This window comes from Struthio camelus, chromosome 1, assembly GCF_040807025.1.
Source record: "Struthio camelus isolate bStrCam1 chromosome 1, bStrCam1.hap1, whole genome shotgun sequence".
Classification (NCBI taxonomy): Eukaryota; Metazoa; Chordata; class Aves; order Struthioniformes; family Struthionidae; genus Struthio; species Struthio camelus.
In genome coordinates, this window is record NC_090942.1 from 156,913,403 (window position 1) to 156,933,034 (window position 19,632).

At 38.9% G+C, this 19,632-nt stretch overlaps 1 protein-coding gene across 14 annotated transcripts in view; it reads right to left on the reverse strand.

Annotated features, from left to right (window-relative positions):
• The window catches only part of MCF2L (MCF.2 cell line derived transforming sequence like), a 173,833-nt gene that overhangs the window by 22,473 nt on the left and 131,728 nt on the right, over nt 1-19,632 (reverse strand). For all 14 annotated transcript variants that reach the window (XM_068926768.1, XM_068926761.1, XM_068926686.1 and 11 more), the window contains 11 exons: nt 9,459-9,578; nt 8,485-8,601; nt 7,825-7,974; nt 6,983-7,107; nt 4,892-5,006; nt 3,803-3,922; nt 2,712-2,903; nt 2,320-2,511; nt 1,402-1,561; nt 1,196-1,266; nt 23-99 (listed from right to left, as the gene is read on the reverse strand). In XM_068926768.1, the coding sequence (XP_068782869.1) occupies nt 23-99; nt 1,196-1,266; nt 1,402-1,561; nt 2,320-2,511; nt 2,712-2,903; nt 3,803-3,922; nt 4,892-5,006; nt 6,983-7,107; nt 7,825-7,974; nt 8,485-8,601; nt 9,459-9,578 (1,439 nt within the window). The remainder of the gene's footprint in view (nt 1-22; nt 100-1,195; nt 1,267-1,401; nt 1,562-2,319; nt 2,512-2,711; nt 2,904-3,802; nt 3,923-4,891; nt 5,007-6,982; nt 7,108-7,824; nt 7,975-8,484; nt 8,602-9,458; nt 9,579-19,632) is intronic.

The window sequence follows — 19,632 nt, forward strand, 5'->3', positions numbered from 1 at the left end:
TCGTTTATTAAGATATACTTACTGCCGTAATACGGCCAGGTTTTCTTCATCACCCATTGTAGATCCTCCCCTACTTTGATGGAGTTCAGTCATTTCACTCTAAAAAGGAAAAAAAAAAAAAAAAGAAAAAAGAAAAAAAAATCACAACAGCATCACAGAAGGCAAAAAAAGCCTCACTTAAAAATATGGAACTTTGCATCTGCTCTACTTGCATGCGTTCGCACAGGGAAGACTGTACTCTGTTAAAGATAAAGGCAATTTGGAAAAAGGCTGCAAAAGACTCAAAGTCAACCTGAAGTTCTTGAGGCACACACGAACATTTAGATCCAGGGAGTTCTCCATGAAGGGCCAGCTTTGAGAAGACCGTGGTTTAAGCTCTCTTTCCAGAAAAGACAACATCAGAGCATCAGCGTAACCTTGGAGGCAACACTGGCCTTAGCCTGTTTCCTAACCTAAAAAAATCAAGTACTATGTCACCTCTTTCTGCTTATGTCCTAACTTGACATGGAAGTTCACTCTTGCAATTTTTACTGTAAATGACTGAGCTCATCATGGCTTGCTGAAAAAAGGGGAGGTTCTGCTTTCAATCCCCCCCAAACCAAACTTTTTTTTTTTTTTTTTCTTCCCCTAGCTGTTGCCCCTACGGGTCATGTGGTTCTGCCTTCCTCCTTGCATCGCCTCTTGGCTCTTGCCAAACCTTCGCTGAGCTAGTTCAACTCTCAAACCCAGTGGAAACTATTTGTTCCTGTTGCTGCCGTCAGGTTACTTTCCTTGCTGGAGGCAGGGCAGGAAGACCTTCCCCCACTTGGGAATGGCAACCCATTAGATCAGGTGAAGCTCTCTCTGAGCCAACGACAACTACCTCTTCACTCTTGCCAGTTTTAAGCGTAGCCAATTACTACTGGCAAATAATAAATGTTTCCTGTTCATAGATTTTATATTTTGCTGCCCCTAACATTCTTCCTAATATAGGCAACTATTTACTTTACCTTCCCTCATACCTAGCTGAGCGACAAAGCAGCCTCTATTTAATCCACATGACTGCTTCACCATAGTTACTTCAATAGGGGCAGTACCATCACTTTTTCTGTGGAACTGCCTCATTCTTAAGTTCTTTAATATTCCATTGTGTTATGACTTTCTCTAGCAGGATGTACATAAAAATCACAAAGAAAAAAAAACATACAAAAGTTACCTTCGTTCTTTTGTAGTTTACCCTCCGAAGCACACTGCTTTCTGAGTTGGATACATAATCTCTTTGAGGACCTAGCATGTAAAACAGAATCAAATAGCAGTTAGAACTTGAGCAAATCTGACACACGTGTTTGTGCAACTACTTTTAAGCTTCAAGTTTCTCAGCACAGCACAAAAAATTATTTAAAGACTACTACAATTACTTACCTGGAGAAGTACAAGGAGATTTTACAAAGGCTTCAGGTCTTGGTGCAACTGGCTGAACAGGACGCATCTGCTTAGCTGCCAATTTCTTAAGGCTTACTTGTCTCTTTTGAAAGATTTCCTCCATGCTTTCTTGCTTCTGGAATACCTTTTGCACATGCTCCTACAGTTGTCACAGAAACAAAAAAAAACCAAACAAACACACACCAAAAAATTGTCATAGACCTTTCTTTCAACAAGCTACACTGCTATTTGTGGTACATTGATTTTCAGTGGTTATTGCTTTTATAATACACAAAAATATTAGCCTACTCTTCACTCCTAACAAGGCGTAACTTATAGTTGTTTAGTACCCTTACCAAAAAAAAAAAAAAAAAAAAAAAAAAGGACATCACTTCATAAAACAGTCTAGCTAGCTATAGAGAAACAAACAGGGCCCAGGTCAGTATTTCTTATAAGAACTTAGGGAAAAGTTTTCTTGAAAGTGTCTAGCATTTTTGTTACAAGTAGGGATCAGCCAAGAAGGAAAGGGTCATGTTTGGTCACATTTGCAAGTTCTATTTTATAACTGCCTTTTTCTAGAAGTCATACAAACGTCAAGGACGGTCATGTTTTTGCTACATAACTAGATATTTTAAGCACTCGTTCGGTAGCACTTTTTCTAAAAAATAATTCTACTATCTGAAAAGTTGAAGTCGCTATTAAAAGGTTCTGAAGCCCCTGATATCTATCCAGAGATACGACAAGACTAGCAGCTCAGGTAGGGAAACGTGTTGGCTTTCCAGTTCCCAGGTATAACGACTGGCCCTGATGATTAGAATAAAGTCACCTAGCAGGATTAGCTCTATCAATGGCCATGCAAGAGTGCAATTCCAAAATTAACAAAGGGATGCATACATACACATAAAATTCTTCTGGTACCTTTAGGTCCTCATTGAGGATGTGTGCATACTCTCTGTAAATTTTATTCAATTCCTTGATTTTATTGCCTGCACCAGTGTCCAGGAACTTCTCAATCTCCTGTAACGCTGATTCTGCACCATCCTGAGACTGACACTTATCTACAGCCTGTGAAGCCAGCAGATAAATTCCTTCATCGCACCACTTCATAGACTAGAAATAGAGAAAAGAACAGGCTTAGCACGCATGATGTCAACACTAAGAGGTCTAAAACATTCTATACCTCTACTTGTGAGGTATTCAGCTATATAGGGAGAAGACTTCCAGCGCATCTAGATATTTTTATCTGCTGTTATGACAACTGAGGTTTTACAAGCAAGATGAGAAACAGAACTGTTCCATACAAAATTTACCTTTTCTAATAAGCCATGCAGTTCTAGAGATTTGTTAAGAAGATTCTTCTTCTGTTCTGTCTCAGCAGTAAAGGCATCACAGAGATGATGAAGTTCACTGCATTTTGGAATAATGGAGTCCACAGCATAATGATTGCTCTGAATAAAACTGTCACCTTCTGAGGCTAGCATTCTGGCCTTCGCTATAGTTTCCTAAGAAAGAAAGCATTAACCTAGGTATATCTTTTCCTGCATCAACTTCAGTCAAATAAATAAGTAAATACAAATTTATTTTTACACAGTAAAACGGACATGATGATATGGAATAAAATACACCTGTAGTTAACAGCTGCCTTACTTAATAAATCCATGTAATTTCCTGTCTTTCCAGATGCGTAAAAACTTCTGTGCCTCCACCTTTATTGTATTAGAGCACTTTGGGAACATTAACGCATTTAACTGTACGTCCCCCTGAGGAAATTGCTGTTAGTCTTTCTGTGCCTTAGTTCTTCAGCAGCAAGTAAGTGATTTATCAGAGATGATGTGGGTGTTGGTATGCAACTTGATGGATATCTGCAGCAATCTGAACCCAAATTTAAAAACATCCACCTCCAGCACCCCAGCCCCAAAAGCCCACTTACGTTATTTTAATATAAAGCACAGATCATAATACGGTAAGGCTCCACTTCTGCACTGTTCAGAGTATTTGTTTTTGTTGGTCATGTTTTAGCACATTCTATACTTAATACACAGCCTTCTCACTTCTGAGCTTAAATGAAATCAGTGGTTTTAATAGGAATGGAAGACGCCCCTTGATCATTAAATCCAGAACTTGGCTACTGTAGACACTTCCTGTGATTCTTCCACAAACTGAACAAATCATCTTTAGGACCAGTCACTTCACTCTTTATTGAGGGGTGCCCTAGACCAGGGTTGCTCCAATGGTTAAAAACTTGATTTTAAATTCCATCTTCACCTTAGTTAAGACACTGACTCTGTCCTGTTGTTAGCTTAAGCTCTGGACTTAAGATATAGTCTGCAACTAAATGGAGTTCCCCTCCAAACACCCATAGGATCATATTAGCAATAAGGAGAAATTACTGAATTCTTACACATGATTTTTCTTCAAAGTTGGCAAGATCTTTCAAAATGTGCTCCACATGTGAGCAGCTGTTTCCCACATCTGTGAAAGCAGACAGTCTCTCGGACACAATATCCAAAGCTGCTTTAACCTGAAACAAGATACAGCTATGCATCAATGAAGATGATTTCACCCCTCTGGAGGCCCATCACTTAAATGGCCGATAACCAGTGTTTTCAGTCGCGTGGCCCGCATTGCAGAACTAGTGGAACACAGAGACAAATCACTTCTTTTTGTCAACCTACGTTTACCCCCAATTCAAAATGAAAACAAACACAGACAAAAGGCAGTGAAGTAATCTTGGAAAAAAATCCAAGAAGAACAGTGCTCAAGGAACATATAGGATCTTGCTTTTACCACATGACAATAATATAAAATGATATTAATATAAACAAATGGCCAAATGTGAGGGAGAGGACCCCACCACACCAAATGATTAAGAGACAGACAGACACACGCTTTTAAAAGGTTTCTAAATGTTGCTCCGGTGGAGACACGGGGACCAGATCCCGAGATCATCTATACCAGTGTAAAATGACTGTAGGTGCCATCAAGTATATGAGTTAAACTAGCATGAGATCAGAAACTGGCTGTACAATTTTTACTTCAGCCTCCACCCAGCTTCTAACATTGTGGCTGCAACTTCCCACCCACAGTGTTGGAGGCTGTTTTATAAAGTATATAAGCCAGAAGGTTTAGGTAAGGCTTGCTTCCATAAAAAGGCCTACTGGCAAGACGAAAGCTTTGCAGCCAACATACTAGGCCTCTGCAGTGGAGAATAGGCTTCAAAGGAGTTTGAGTTCTTACACATTACTGAACCTATGAAAAAAACAAAGAAAACAACAACCAAAACATACCACTACAGAAGAAAAGCCATTACATCTCTACAGACAAGTATTCAAGGTAGAAAAGATAGCAGGATGTCAAGTAAGGACAGGTACAAGAAAAATGCTGGAGAAAATTTTCAAGCGCACACAAGACTTGCAAAAAGAAGGGGGTGTATTTGCTTCTGAATCATTTCTATATTACCAAACATTGACTGCCACCAAGAAGTTCTCACCTCTCTAAAATTCTGTTCAAAATTCCGAAGGTGCAGGCACTGCTCAAGTTTTTGCTGATGCTTAGTCCAAAACTGATCAAAGGCAGTCTCCGTTTCATGTAATTGAGCCAGAAGCCTAAAAAGAAATATTGTAAGTGTGACCGATGTAATCTTCAAGGGACAATACAATCTTCCACAGTAAGTGAAAGCCTCCTCAAAGCAGTATTTTCCAGGAAAAAAAAAAAAAAAAAAAAAACACACAACACCACACACATACTGGATACAGGAAACTTTTTTTTCTTTTTTCTTTTTTTTGTATTGCACAGAATTGTATCCTCGAATAACACTGATGTAAAACTGAAGCCCAACACAAACATTAAGTTCCCAAAACATTGGCAAGTGCTCATTAGAGGATAGCTGCTGTGTATACCAACTTCTCAGTTCTAACTTGAGGCATGGGGACCTGGGGCTAGCAAAAATGAAGAAAATGTGCAAATGCACGCGGGCCAGGACTCGGAGGAGCCAAAGCCCTGGGCTATAAGAAAAAATGAAGGCAAAAATACATGCTGCTGTGACCAGCCAGCTGCCCTTACATTACACCGCTTGGAGAAAGGCCCGTAGGAAAAAACAAACAAACAAAAAAAACCACTCAGGGTCATTGCTCCTACTCTTCTGAGCAGAGAGGCTCCTTTATATCATAGGCAAGTGTACAGCAGTACTGCTTCACTTGTAATTTTGGCCAAACACCTTAAGGCTTTACATTTCAACTCATCTCATTTCAACTCATCTACCAATATTGCATTTGACATTACAGTATCCTATGGACTTATCTCTATAATGTGCTTTGCTGCGCTTAGGCTACATTGAGGGAAGGCTGTAGGTCAGAATTTTAATGAACTTTAATTTTTAGTATCACAGAAATGAGCCCTGAATTTACTGATTGAATTGATCAGGAAAAAGGTGCACACACATGGTCAGTTCATTCCAACTTCCTTCGGATGTTATATGAAGTGGGAACATTTTGGATAAATTAACACCCTCCCCCCCCCCCCCCGGCTGCTTTTCAGATTGGTGATAGCAACAATGACAGAAAAATAAGCGACTCTTGCCAAGCTTTGTTCATCGGAACGGACAGTTTTTCAGAAAGAAAAGTCAGTCCAAGTGTAACAGAAACATGGAATGACAGACAAAAAAAGAATGCAGAATACTGCCCTGGGGAAGTGAGTTATGCTTTTATAGCTTTGTTCACATTTACATCTGTGATATGACGACAGAATGTCTTGAAAAACAGCAGTAATTTCGAGGTCGGGGGGAACACAGGAAAATAGCACCTATTACTTCCCATGAAGTACCTACACAGAAACGTGTGTGTGCGTAAGAGCAGAGTACTCTCTAACAGACTTTTAAAAACTACTAGCTACATTGAGATCAGCAGTGCTAGACGCTCCTTCAGGCAGGTTTAAAGAAAAAGCAGGTCTCCTGCTCCAACTCCCCTTCTGAAGGGAGGATGCGAAATTAATAGATAGCTGACTCCAGAGACCACAAGAACAACTGACTCTTAAGATCATGGAAATCGAACAAACCCTGGAGCTCAAAACCCTCCACTGAAAACACCTTGCTTTGACTACGGATGTATAAAAAAAAAAAGTCAGAGCTCCTGAACAACTTAACGAACAGTGGACAAACTACTCAAAAGGAGGAACGTATTGCTTCCATCTTTTTCCTCCGTCTTCCTTACAACAAGGAAATTTCCTTGGATTGCGCTTTGGTCTTTCATGCAAAGCACCAATTTTATTTAAATCTAGGAAAAGCTGCTCAACTATACAGTCCAAGTCTGACAAAAAGGAGAACCCCCCAAAACAAAACAGAACAGCAGTACTTTGATACTGGAACTCAGCTCCCATCCCCTATTCCCTTATATGCAGGTGACCAAGGGATTACTTTGCTCAAGATAGCTCTGCTAACCAAAGAGTTGCTTCTGAAAGCACCTTTTAAATATTTACTTTGTAACAGGTGCTTATTTGCTAAGCATGCACATACAATTAAGCACTAGAGCGAGGGAGGGATCAAAGATCCGGAAAAGCATCATGTTCAGTATTTCACTCCTCTCACCTTTCTACAGTTGTTTGATTGTCTAGCTGATCTTGATTCAGTTTGTATTCAGGGTTCTCAGTAACTGGTTTTGTAATACTTCCAAGAATATCACCTCCCCGTTCTACTGCTAACCTTATATCCTCCTACAAAAAACAAACAAAGGCACAAGAATTACAGGAATTCAGTAGGGTTTTTTAAACAGACTTCATGAGGCACCAAAGTAGAAAAAAACGTTCTAGTAGCTATAGAGCAAGCATAGTTTGATTAAAAGTAGTGTTTGACAACAAATAGACATTAAATCCTACAGGTCAACTTTTTGCATGCTTACTTCCACCTCAAGACCGCATTAAGCTGAGCTGAATTTTCATAATAGATAGCCTTATAGTTTATCCTTAGGTTACAAATATCTCAGAAGTTTTAGATGTGTTGTTTCGAAATGCTGAAACGCTTTTTATTTAAGCTGATTTGAAAGAACATTTGTCCATCCTTCAAGATGTCATGTATTATTATATGTATGCAAATACAATCAAATTTATTTTTGCAAACGCAAACTATAAATTAAGCTCACCACAACTGATAAAGGAACTTCTATTTCCACACAATTCATTATGCATTTGTACAAAGTACACTTGGCCTCAAGAAATATCCTTTTTGAATGCAATAAAGATTCTTACTTAACTTCATACCAAGCAAAACAACTTTAATACGAGTTCAGTGTTTCACATTATCATCATCATCTATTAACTTCAAATACTCTCCAGATTTTCCTATTAATACTGCTAGTTATGGATTAAAAAAACCACTTTAACTAGAAAACAGTACTTTTACATAAATTACATACCTTCACATAAATTACATACCTTCATTTTGTCCTTCTTCTCTGTGTGCACTGCAAGAAGGGATCTGGTTGATTGGACATCATTTGGTAGTTCTGTTTCAGCCAGTTCAGTCCCAAAGGACTGAAGAATCTGAGCTGTTTGCTTAACCATTTGGGCGAAACTTTCTATAGCCTTTTGGAATAAAAATCATTAAAGATGTTTCACGTTCTAAACACACACATACATACACACAGACACATGCACACAAGATGAAACTCCTAACACAAACCCACACAACTGAACTACAAGACTGAAAAATGGTCTAGAGTATAATTTTGTAAGCAAAAGGAACCATCACCATTAATTCCTTAATTGTGTGTTTTTCCTAGGCTTGTATCAGGTACATCTTCCTCATATTTTTATAAACTGGAGTTATTTTAAAACTTGAGTTTTTTCTTTCTTGTAGCAAAAATCAACAAACCTCAGCACAACAATATACTGTAGTTCCTTTGCTCCAAGCCCTAAGAAAGCCACTCCCAAATTATTACTCATGTTATTTCTCTAAGATGACTAAGTACCATTGGGAACATCTTCTCACTCAGAGTAAGTCAACTTGCATCAACTGGAATCTTTTATAAATGACAGGGTATAAAACAGAAGGGCCCATTAAACTGAAAAGTTGAAACAATAACCAAGACTTACAGTGCGATGGGATAGCCATCTGTTATGGCAGTAATCCAGGGTGCCACCAAGATCTTCTGTTAATTGTGTTTTATCAATGTAACCCTGTAGTTCTGATACTGAGCCCAGCATTATGATCTGCAACAGCAAAGAAAGCGAACACGATCAGCGGTGATAAGTCCCTCATTAGAGATTCTAAGCCATATCCTTCAGCCTCTGATGGAGCAATTTCCATTTAATACCAAAGCATATGACAAAACAGTTTCCTTTGGGAATAGGAAAAACAAACTTAAAAGTTGTTTCAACTGAAGATAACGTATATTTAAATAACTGCAAATATGAGCATGAGCACCAGGCTTAAGAGCACATACTAAAATAAAGCTTATGAATTATACAACATTGACAACTCCACAAGATTTTGTTTTTGTTTTTTTCCTGCTAAACCATACATGGCTATCTTCTAGCAGGGCAACAGCACTTCATTCATTACTTGTTCATTTTTCCTCTCTGTCCTGGGTCCATGGGAGAATATAATAGGGTCTCCATGGATTCTGCATGTAAGGATATGGTTCCCAAAAAGCAGAAATAAGGGGGTGGAGGGGAAGTATATTAGTTAAAGATGAGTTCTCACCTTTGAAATTGGCATCTGATAAGTAAACAAATAAAAACATCCCCCTCCCCATTCACCCTATCCATATTTGTTCAGCACCTATATCCATATATCTTTAGCACCCATAGTTCCGAAATTTTTTTTCTTAAAATATAAATGCTATACGCTAAAGGTATAAACAGTGAGCTTATTGGTGATCTAATATCAGGCAATGTTCACTCAAATGATAAAAACGTATAGTATTTATCTATGGGAAATGTGCTTGCCCAAGAATTCACACTCTTCAAGAATGAAACCATCATGAATTAACCAAAATTGCTAAAATTACCTCTAAGACTACCTTAACAGATCCCTGATAATAAAGTGAAAACAGAGGATTACTTACAGGTACTTTCATTTTAAATTCATCTTTGTTGAACTTGAAAGCAATGTCTGAGAGAGCTCGATGAAAAAATCCTGTTGGGCGCAGCACAAGGACTAGTTGCAGGTTTCCTGGGAAAGATGCCTGCAAAACAAGTGCACTCTATTTTGTGTGTCTCAGCTCCAGAAGATATTTTTAAACAATGAGAAGCCTCTGTTAAACCACAAACTAACTGTAGCAAAGGCCCTGCAACGGGGTGACCAATAACAAACTTGAGGCTTGCACAGAGCGCTTCGTTCAAAGAGAAATTTCTTCATCTTTCGGAAGAGGGATCCATTTTCTTAGTTTTTTCAGGGCTGGCTTGTATCACCCTTAAGGTTATATCACAGCCACAGAGACTAATGAACAGAGGTGGCAGAGTCCTTTTTCAACAGCGTTACTTTCATGGTTACCCTATCTTCTCTTCAATAGAGGGTGCCAAGAGAAACCTCCATTACCCTCTGAGTACATAACAACACATTTCTTTTTGTTCATACATTACCTTGCTAGTTGCCTACACAAACTATTGGCACCCTAGCTGAACTTCTCAGGCAGTAACTTCGAAAAAATAAGGCTGAGTCTTTCAGACAAAAATAAAAATAAACACAAAATAAACCTCAGCTACGGTTTTCCTCATCATCCTCTTCCAACTAAGTGATATGGTACAAAATCAGCAGAAAGGAGAAGCAAAGCAGTGAAACCACATTAAATTACTAAAAATCAATCTATGTCCTGGCAGATGTTCACATACTTAACATTTAGCCATTCTTGCAATCATGCAAGTCTTCTCCCCTATTCAGTATTTTCACTGTGGGGAGGGATTGAAGTAAAAGCTCACTACAGAAGTAATTGTTATAAAGATTAAGCATGCAATTTTCTGCAATAAATCGTTTGAAATTATGCCACACTTGTAGCAAATTAAATTACTAAAAAAGAATTGAAACACTGACTGACTGATGCAGTGGTCTAACTACTCTCTGTTTCTACGTATAGTGAAACTGTCAATATCTGGATGGCTGAAGAGTGGTTTAATACATATCTGAAGGTTTCCAAGGGTTCCAGTCATTTAGCATCGGAGATGGCAAACATTTAAATAGAAAAGTAGTCAACAATTTTTCTGAAAGGCTTCACACATCATGCTGTGGCTCCCCAGATAATCAGCATACAGCCAAAATCTCAAATTCATTGATGCACCTTAAGGAGTTAAGCTTTACAATCTGCCTCCACTTCACTGATGTCTAAATTTTCCAGAAAGCCAATGATTCAATGCCAAAGGGTTGTGTTGGATGGCTGGGAATAGGTAATGTTGATTTCCCACATGAGCTCTCCATCCACACGTACTAGAAACAACCTTTCTATGCGTAGTAAAAGTAGTACACCTCATGGCCCGATTAACCCACAGTTATCAAATACAGGAAAAAGTGTTACAAAAGATTCCTGACTGTATTAAGAAGGAAAGGTTTAAAAAAGTTTGCTTTTTAGCATTTAAGTTACTGCAATGAAGCAGACAGCAAATTATTTAGGAAAGTGATTTAACTCATGCTAACAAACGTTGCAAGAATGGACCAAAAAAATTTTATTATATCTCCTGAAAAATGTTTTTGGAGTGATAGTTGTGTAGCCTATTCATATAGGCTTGTACCAGTTTATTTTGTGCCTGTAATAAGAGTTCAGTCATAGTGTGCACGCTGCCAACTTTCATGGCCAAATTCCCAAAAGTGAAATTTATTCAATGGCAACATCAACATTTCAGAAGAAAAAGCTTCAAGAAGAAATATCTTTCAGGTGACAGATTTTGAAAAAAAAAAAAAGATGAATGTTCACGTGAAATATTCACCTCAGCAGATGACCTCCAGACACAGCGTCTTTCGCAAGGTGAGCGGATAGAGCACAGTAGGTTTGTTTCTGATTTAGCCTTGCCTAAAACACTGGGAAATGTCTAACCAGTTAACTTCAAGTTGAATGTTGTAGCAGATACATCAGAAACATAGAATGGAGTGAAACCATTAAGTATGAAAGACACTGAACTGCAAAAGTAACTTTTACATGTATGAGTAATAAATATCTTCGTCCTCCCTTTAAATTCTCATTTTTACACTTACTATAATGTAGATTTGGACTCCAGAACGTTAGGAAAAATATTTAGACTTAACGGGAAAAAAAAAAAAAAAAGAAAAACAGTAGCAGCCAACAGCAATGTTAAGTTTTTCTGAACTCTGTATCAGGTTTTCTGAGATGCAGAGTTTAATTGCATAACTGAATTAAGTAGGGGTCTCCCATTAAAGTTCAATCCAAAGGAAACACAGTGTTCACACTACAATTAATCTTCTCGGTATGTCTTCCGAAACCAATGCTGTTGAGATCACTACAGACTTCCACCATTCAGACTGCTCTACTAGGCTCCATCTCACATGCTTCCCTTCTTTTTTTTCTTTAAAAATGGTTTTATAAAACAATGCCTTCTCTGCCTGGCATGGCTAGTCAATTCTGTAAATCGACCTTTGTTAAACAACAGTAACAAAGGGAGGATTTCTACGGTAAACAATGTTGGATCAGTGCCAGCCCATTTTATCTGAGCTTACATCTTCACCATCTAAATATTACCATTCTCCTAGCTTTTTTTTTTTTTTTTTTTTTTAAAGCCCTGGTGACTTGTAGAGACAATGATGTGATGCAAGAGGCACTCCTTAGACACGTTCGAACTTCATCAACCAGCCAACTTCACACTGAACAAAAGAGAACAACACAACAACAAATCTCCATTCCAGGCCAGCAGCATATTTGTCTGAAGCCGTTGTACACTGAGCAGAGATAACAAACAAAGACTTCTCAATAACACTAGGCCAAATGCTAAGAACAAAAATAAATATTCATGTACGTTTAATAGTGTCATAAAATAAACTATCTTCAAGGACTGCTTTAGTAGAGTTATTGAACACTGCTGTGACTTGAAGAAGGGTTTGTGTTGCTTGGAAACATTTTTTCCAAAAGTGTATTTTCCTTACTAGTCCAATTAATATTAAGTGCTTCCCCAGAATTTTGTCTCAAATATTGCACTATAACTAATTTGGTGCCAATGCAAAAGAGACCCGGGATAAAACATGGGCACATTTTTGGTATCTTTTTGTTAGAAAAGGGAGCTAATTTAACCCTAGCCCAGCTTAGCACTAGCGCCTGAAGTAGGTGAAGCCTGCACGACGCAGGAGTGAATTGGAAGTGAGCTTGAAAGACAGTGCTGAGGATGCGACTGCAAAACCAGCTAGAACCAGCCCTCCAAGATACAGGACACAAGGGACAGAGGTAACGGTTAACCTTCGCCTAAGATAAGGTGCTGTGAAACAGGAACATAGCAACTGTCCCGGGATGTAGACGTGAACCAACCAAAAGGAAAGAGACCACCGACTCAGTAAAGACGACTGAAAGAGACTGCCGCTGGCAGGTAGGGAAATTTGACTGCAAGGAGCATAATTACCCCAAAATTTCTTTGTTTGGGGGTACCTCCTTGGAAGCACTCGGTTGGAGCTGCTACTTTGCTGAACTGTCATTTAAATACATAATTAAATTCACTGTTAGACGTACGTGAGACTCTGCTCCTAGGAAACCTAGGGTCGAACTATTTCCATAACAGTTTACCAACTGATGAAACCATCACTTCAGGAATAACGTCACCTATTCACAGAGAAATTGAGTACCTTTAGGAGAGCTACTGAATGGAAAAGTAAGACCTTTCACCATTCTCTTGTACTCATTAATTCAATAGAAAGCATCCTAAAAACCTTCACAGTTCAACATTTCTGATCAGTCAGTTAGGAAGACGAATTTTTCATGCCATCACTTCCTTCTTTGGGCAATCAGTTTACAGAATTTACTGTAGTTAGTAAGTGCTGAAAACTTTTTCTTTTCTTTTTTTTTTTTAATGGCTAGATAAAAGTTTTGACCCAACCATAATTCTACAGTCCACAACCATGTGCCAATTACATACAGTTTGCTCTACATACAGAGTAGCAACAGTTCTCAGTCTATCCCCTGCTAGAACCTCTTTCAATGATCAAAAAAATGACACTACTTCACTTCTGTTCAGAGTAGACATAAAACCTTAAACATCTTGACAGCAGGATTTAGCTTCTGATAGGTCAGAAGAATGGCTGCAGCACAGCTGTTTTCAGCAGTCATGAAAACAATTTGACACACAGAACACCAAAAAACGTACTCTAAGTCCTCCTCTGCAATGCAGATGGCAATAGAGTGTGTAATCCAGTACTGCAGCATTATGGGAATGCAACAAACGATAAAATGAAAATGCACTGAGTAATATTTTCAGCAACTGAGGCAGGCATTTAATGTTTCGTGACTAAATAAGCTTTTTACTTAACAATGCAGCTGCTTTTTGATTCGGCCGTTATCAGACATGTCTAGTGACCCAAGTTCTCTTTTTTTGAGGCAGAAAGAACAGTCCATACTGCAGGGTATTCTTGTATCTGTTAACTGAAAATACCAATGAAGAAAAATATTTAACTAGAAGATTTTCAAGAGCAATACGTTAAAAACCTGTAATTTTCTACACTCATTGAGAGGGACACCATTTATTTTACCTGAAGACTTTGAAAAGGCAGCACAAAAAACAAATAACTGGTTTTATTTCATGAAGTTGAAATTCACATGGTGAGAAGAGGCTTTGTTTTTAAAGATGACAATCTTTTCTACCAATATGAACTTATCAGTACCTCACGTTCATACATACGTAAGCATACGCATCAAGGTAACTTGCGAGAAAAAGTGTCTAACAGAATTAACTGGTTAATGACAATTAACCAGTGGAAAGAGGAAAAAAGATAATTAAAAAAAACCAAACAAAACTCTTTGCTGCTTCTTCACTTGAAAATCTGTACTGTTGGTAAGAATTAACTTTAGAAATGCAATGCCTGAACAAGATCACTTTACAGAATCACAAAGTAGCTGAGGTTGGAAGGTCCCTCTGGACGTTATCTGGTCCAACCCCCCTGCTCAGGCAGGGTCAGCAAAAGCATGTTGCCCAGGACTGTATTCAGTCGGGTTTTGAATATCTCCAAGGATGGACTCCAAGGATGGAATCCAACTACTTAATTAAAGTATTGTGAAGGCCCATGGCAATGAAAGTAAAGTGAAGTCTGCAAGCTGGATCCCTTACTTTAGGCTCAAATATCTGTCATCCCCCCCTGCTCTTGCTGCTGTCCTACATGGAAAGTTTATGCGAGATTCCTCCTTGAAAATTGTTTTTAGAGGTCTACACAAATTAGAGTGGAAATACTGATTAACAGACAAGTCTTTCTATAAACCTCTAGATCCACTGAGTTCTAGAGTAAGGCTCTCTAAAAGCAGCCTTGGGAGGATTTTACACCCATACATTCCCTCTGGGCTCAGCTGTCAAACAGCTCAGAAAAGAATCTCCTTTAGTGGTTGAACAAAACAAGAGCTACCTTAAATCCTCATGGATACCAGCTAGTACTACTCGGAAATAGGCTGATCTGCCTGTTTTAGGCCTTTTTTCTTTTCTTTTTTTTTTTTTTTTTTTTTCCTTCCTCTTCTCCTCTTTAGAGATGAAAAGCTTTCCACTGTGTGCTTCTGGAAAGTGAAAACTCACAGAGACTAAACTCAGCTATGGTTTAAGCAGAATGTAAAATTAAGTTAGTTACAATCTTAATCATCACTTTCCTTCACAGAAGAGTAACGACAGCGAGACCGTCTCTAGTGCTGAAACACAACCTGAAGTCAAGAAGCTGTTTATAAGGGGACACAAAAAGAGGGAGGCCGTGACTTGTATTTTGTTACTAATAAAGACGTTAGGATGGCGAGCAAGTGGCAAGGAACCATAAAAGCAGAGCAGGAAACAATCCTTACCTGCTCTTTGGGGAAGAGTGGGTGGAAGCAGCTTATTTAGTGGGAAGGAAGGACAGTTTCTTTGTAGACAGGCATAGACAATCTTCCTGTCTCAAGACTGCCATCGTGTAAAGTGGCCTTGCTTTGCTGGTGCCAGCAGGGAGCTACTTACACTTGCCGTCACCTGAAGGCTCAAGCATTTTACCTGCAGCAAGCAGGCAGAGCAGCCATCCCACCCACTCCTGCCTTACAGGAATTGTAAGGAGCACTTAGGTGCTATCCACTATTGGGCTGACAGCATTTTCTGCAAAGGAATTTTAGGATGTGGTCAAACTGCTCAAGACTTCAGAGTACCAGTAGGAAAGAAAGAAAGAAAAATTTTAGTAAATTGCATGTTTTGCAATAGCCACAAAAAGGAGGGAAGGCTGCTGTCAAGACAGGTTGCAGCACTGTCAGAGGACTGCAGCCCGCCCCTCAAAAGAGGCAGCACAGCAGCAGAGCTGTGCCTTGGGACTACAGCCAGGAAGGCAATCTTTTTGCACTGAATGCTAGAAGGTGAGCTTTTGGAAAAGGAAATCAAAAGCTTTTGAGCTTTCACATCTCAGGTCTCCTCCTGTGATGCTCTAGTCTTATTTAATATACAAATGAATTATGTTGATAGATTATGTATACCTTTTAGACAAAGACGTTGTTAAAATAAAGTTAGGGTCTGCTATTCTGTCCCACTTGGCATCTGTGTCACCCCTTCACCTACACGTATCCAAGCCTGTGCATCACTCAAGGAGAACAGAATTTCCAATTTCTATGGCTGAAACTTTTCCTTCAAGAACTACAGAACATTTCAATCTGCTGCTTTTACACTCCTATAGAGCAAAGGAAAGCCATTCTGAGAAGCAGTTAATCCAAAAGCTTATTCTTCCATTTTCCAGGTAAATATCCAGCTTTCAGATATGATACCTGAATCATGTGAGCCACCAAAGAGCTAATGCTTGATTCAATTTCAGTTTTAGTAGTGCAGTTTCAAAATACATGGAACACAACTCCTTTTCATTTTATGAAGTCCCTATACAGCTGCATTACCAAACTCTGTGGTGGTGTTTTTCCTCCTTCCCTTGCTAGTATGCAGTAAGCCACAGGACACGTCTTTCCAAAATACCTCTGCCCATAAAGGAGCTAGTAAGTGCCTCTTTTGCAAGACTATGTTTATTCCTGGCTAGAAAGAAGTCTCTTACACAGGCTTCTGGTCAAGAAATAATCTTGACTAAATCAATTTATAAAATGATCTAGTTTGAAATCTGGTTTAAAAACTGGTTTAAAAATGAAAAAGTTGAGCTTTTTCATGTATTAGATCTGCTTGATACTTGTGATATTATCATGCTGTTTTCAGTGTTTAAGTGATTGTTTCCTCCTTTTATGCATTGAAAATAATGTAATAAGAAAGAGAAATGACCGACTACAGCAAGAAAACTATGAAAACGCCTTCACATACAATGTGCTCAAAACATCCATATCAACATCCATATCAACAGACAAAACTATACAGCACCTCCAAATAACCTTTTAATTTATCAATCACTGGAATCATTCATAACAATAGCTAGAAAATTCATACAGATATGTGACCATTCTAGCTTAATCACACTATTAACCTTCTAGTGCTCCTTCAAACACAGGCAAAAATGCCTCAGATGAGAAACATGTACAGGGGGTTGAAAGGAGACCATTTTTTTCCAAAATATAACCCATATAAACTGTTAAATATCATTTCAGTTTTCAGAACATGATGCAAAGAGCTAGCTAGAAAATAGGCTAGCAGAAAACTATACGTAATATAAAATAGCACCTTTCATGACTGTGAAGCATTGGTTACTAAACACATTTTTCATCCCCATCATCCACTCACTAAGGAACTCAACTTCTCTATAAACAAGGCCAAAGAACTCCAAGCTTGGATTACTGTAGTTCACAGTTTCTCACCTTGGATGTAAAACCAATGATAAGACTCCAGATGGCACAGAAATGGGACTGCCTGGCTCCTGCAAGGTTCAGGCTGGTATTAGCACTCCAGTTTCTTCATTGGCTTCCAGTTTCCTCCTCCTGCCAGCTTAAGGTTTTGGCCCTAATCTTCAAAGCAATTAAGGGACTAGGCCTCTTTTACACTGCAGACTGCATTTTGATTTATGAAGAGCTAAGAAAAACACAGCCCTTTGGACAATGCAGTCCAAAACAGAAGGCATGAAAGCAGCATGCAAAGCATTCTCGGTCAAAGATGGCAAATGATGAAGTAAACTTCCACAGGAGGCTGGATGAAACCCAAGTCTTGCCTCTTCTGGAAAGCACTGCAAAGTTTCATAACTGCATAAAGCTTCCTCATGACCTGAATGACCTCTGGACAACTGATTCCTAAAGATCAGTTGCCCACATATATGCTATCCCCCAAAACACCAAGTATAAGAAAGTTGATTTCCTCTGGACTTTCAACATGAGGCTGATTGAGGGCTATGAGTGAAACTCTTTACGATGCCGAGAGCAGCTTTTTTGTGCGTCTAAAAGGGTGAGCTCACACGTCAACCTTTCCCTCAAGATGTGGGATAACAAAGGCATAAGCAATGTAGTGACATAAGCTTCATTTTTCTTTTTAAAGAAACCACACTGAAAGCATGAGCAGAGCAGTAGGAAACATTAAAACGCACTGACTAGTACGGTGCCTTGCTCCTACGCTGTGCAGTGAATAATGCTTCATTGGATCTGATAACGCGAGGAAAACAAGAGTCATTTATGACCGCACAAAGAAGGAGAAAGGTGATCTGTTTTGTCAGGTGTTTGTCATTCACCACTTCTCTCAGTTGGGACAACACGGAGGGTTTTACCAACCTCTGTGACTGCTCCTCCTTGCACCTTCACTCAGGAGCCCTGCCTTATTTCTATAACCCTACCCACTTGCTCAGCCAAGGGAGCAGAAAAGGTCACTAGGTCATCAACTCTTTGCCTGCCAGGACAGCTGCAAGGTCTCTTGCGTCTCCACAGTTTCAGCAAGGTATTTAACTGAAAACGGAGGAGTTTTTAAAACAAATTTAAGCTGAAGATTCTCAATCTAAGCCATAGCAGCAGACAGGACAAAAACAAAACAAAACAAACCCACATTTTGACTTCAAGCAACAACGTAATAACAGAAGAGTGAACAATTTGCAATGGCTAACTAGTTGCCTTGTACTACATTTGAGTTTTCTACATCCTCTCTAGGAACATGCCAATTTAGAGCCAAAACTTCCTATTTAACAACATAAAGCTTGGCTTTTGGCATCTCTACCAAAACTTCACCTCTCACCCTGGCTTCCTCAGTAGGCAAAACTTCTCCCCAGGACTTTGGCACAAGATATGGACTGTGTATGTTTGCTTTTGATTTTTTAAGGAGCAGACAGCAGAATCCTACACTTTTAGCATTCCCTTACAGCAAATATCACCTCAAAGATAAAGTGACAAATGCTTGTCTGCTGTATCTTTTTTTGGAATGGATGCAAGGGTAGCATTTTCAAATATTCAGACCTGATGTGACTCCTGCTGAAGCCTACCAGGAGTACTACCACGTGCCACCACGGAAGCATCAGAAGGCCAAAGCTGAGTGAGTTCAGGGAAAGAAACACAAATATAAAGAAGATCACGCTTCTAACAGACAATACTTAAAAGATAAAACATGCTTCCTGGTTGAAGTAAAGCTCTCAGAAGAACAAGAAAAGCAAGCTAGGAAAAAAAAAAAAACACTCACAACCAACAAACAGCACTGCAACCTTCGATGCTCTCTACATTGAAGACTTCACACACTTCTCCATGCAGAGATGGTAGGTATCAACACAATCACTGCAATTATAAACCTGCTATCATAGAGATAATCATATTCTGTATATTGTGCTTCCAGGCAAAATAATGCACATCAGAGTAACGTTACCATAAGCATTAATACTATGTTTCTAAGCACCAGTACAAGCAAGTGGCCAACATACTTGCAGTTGCCCCTCAAAGACTTGCCCTAACTATGTAAATAAAAGCACTGTCACCTACAGAATAATTATATATTGTTGAAGAGAAAACACAGCATTGAATTTTGAAAGAGATTCATAAACTCCATAGAAATAACTTTTCCTTTCATCAACGCAAACTATGCTGCACTTGATTTCCACTACTGAAACCTTCTCAATGTTGCACTTCAAAATTTCCAAATGAGCTGCAAAATCAGATTTTGGTAGCATTTCTTTATATTTTCAATTTTTAACTTCCAGAAAACTCTTTATTGTGGAAAATGTAT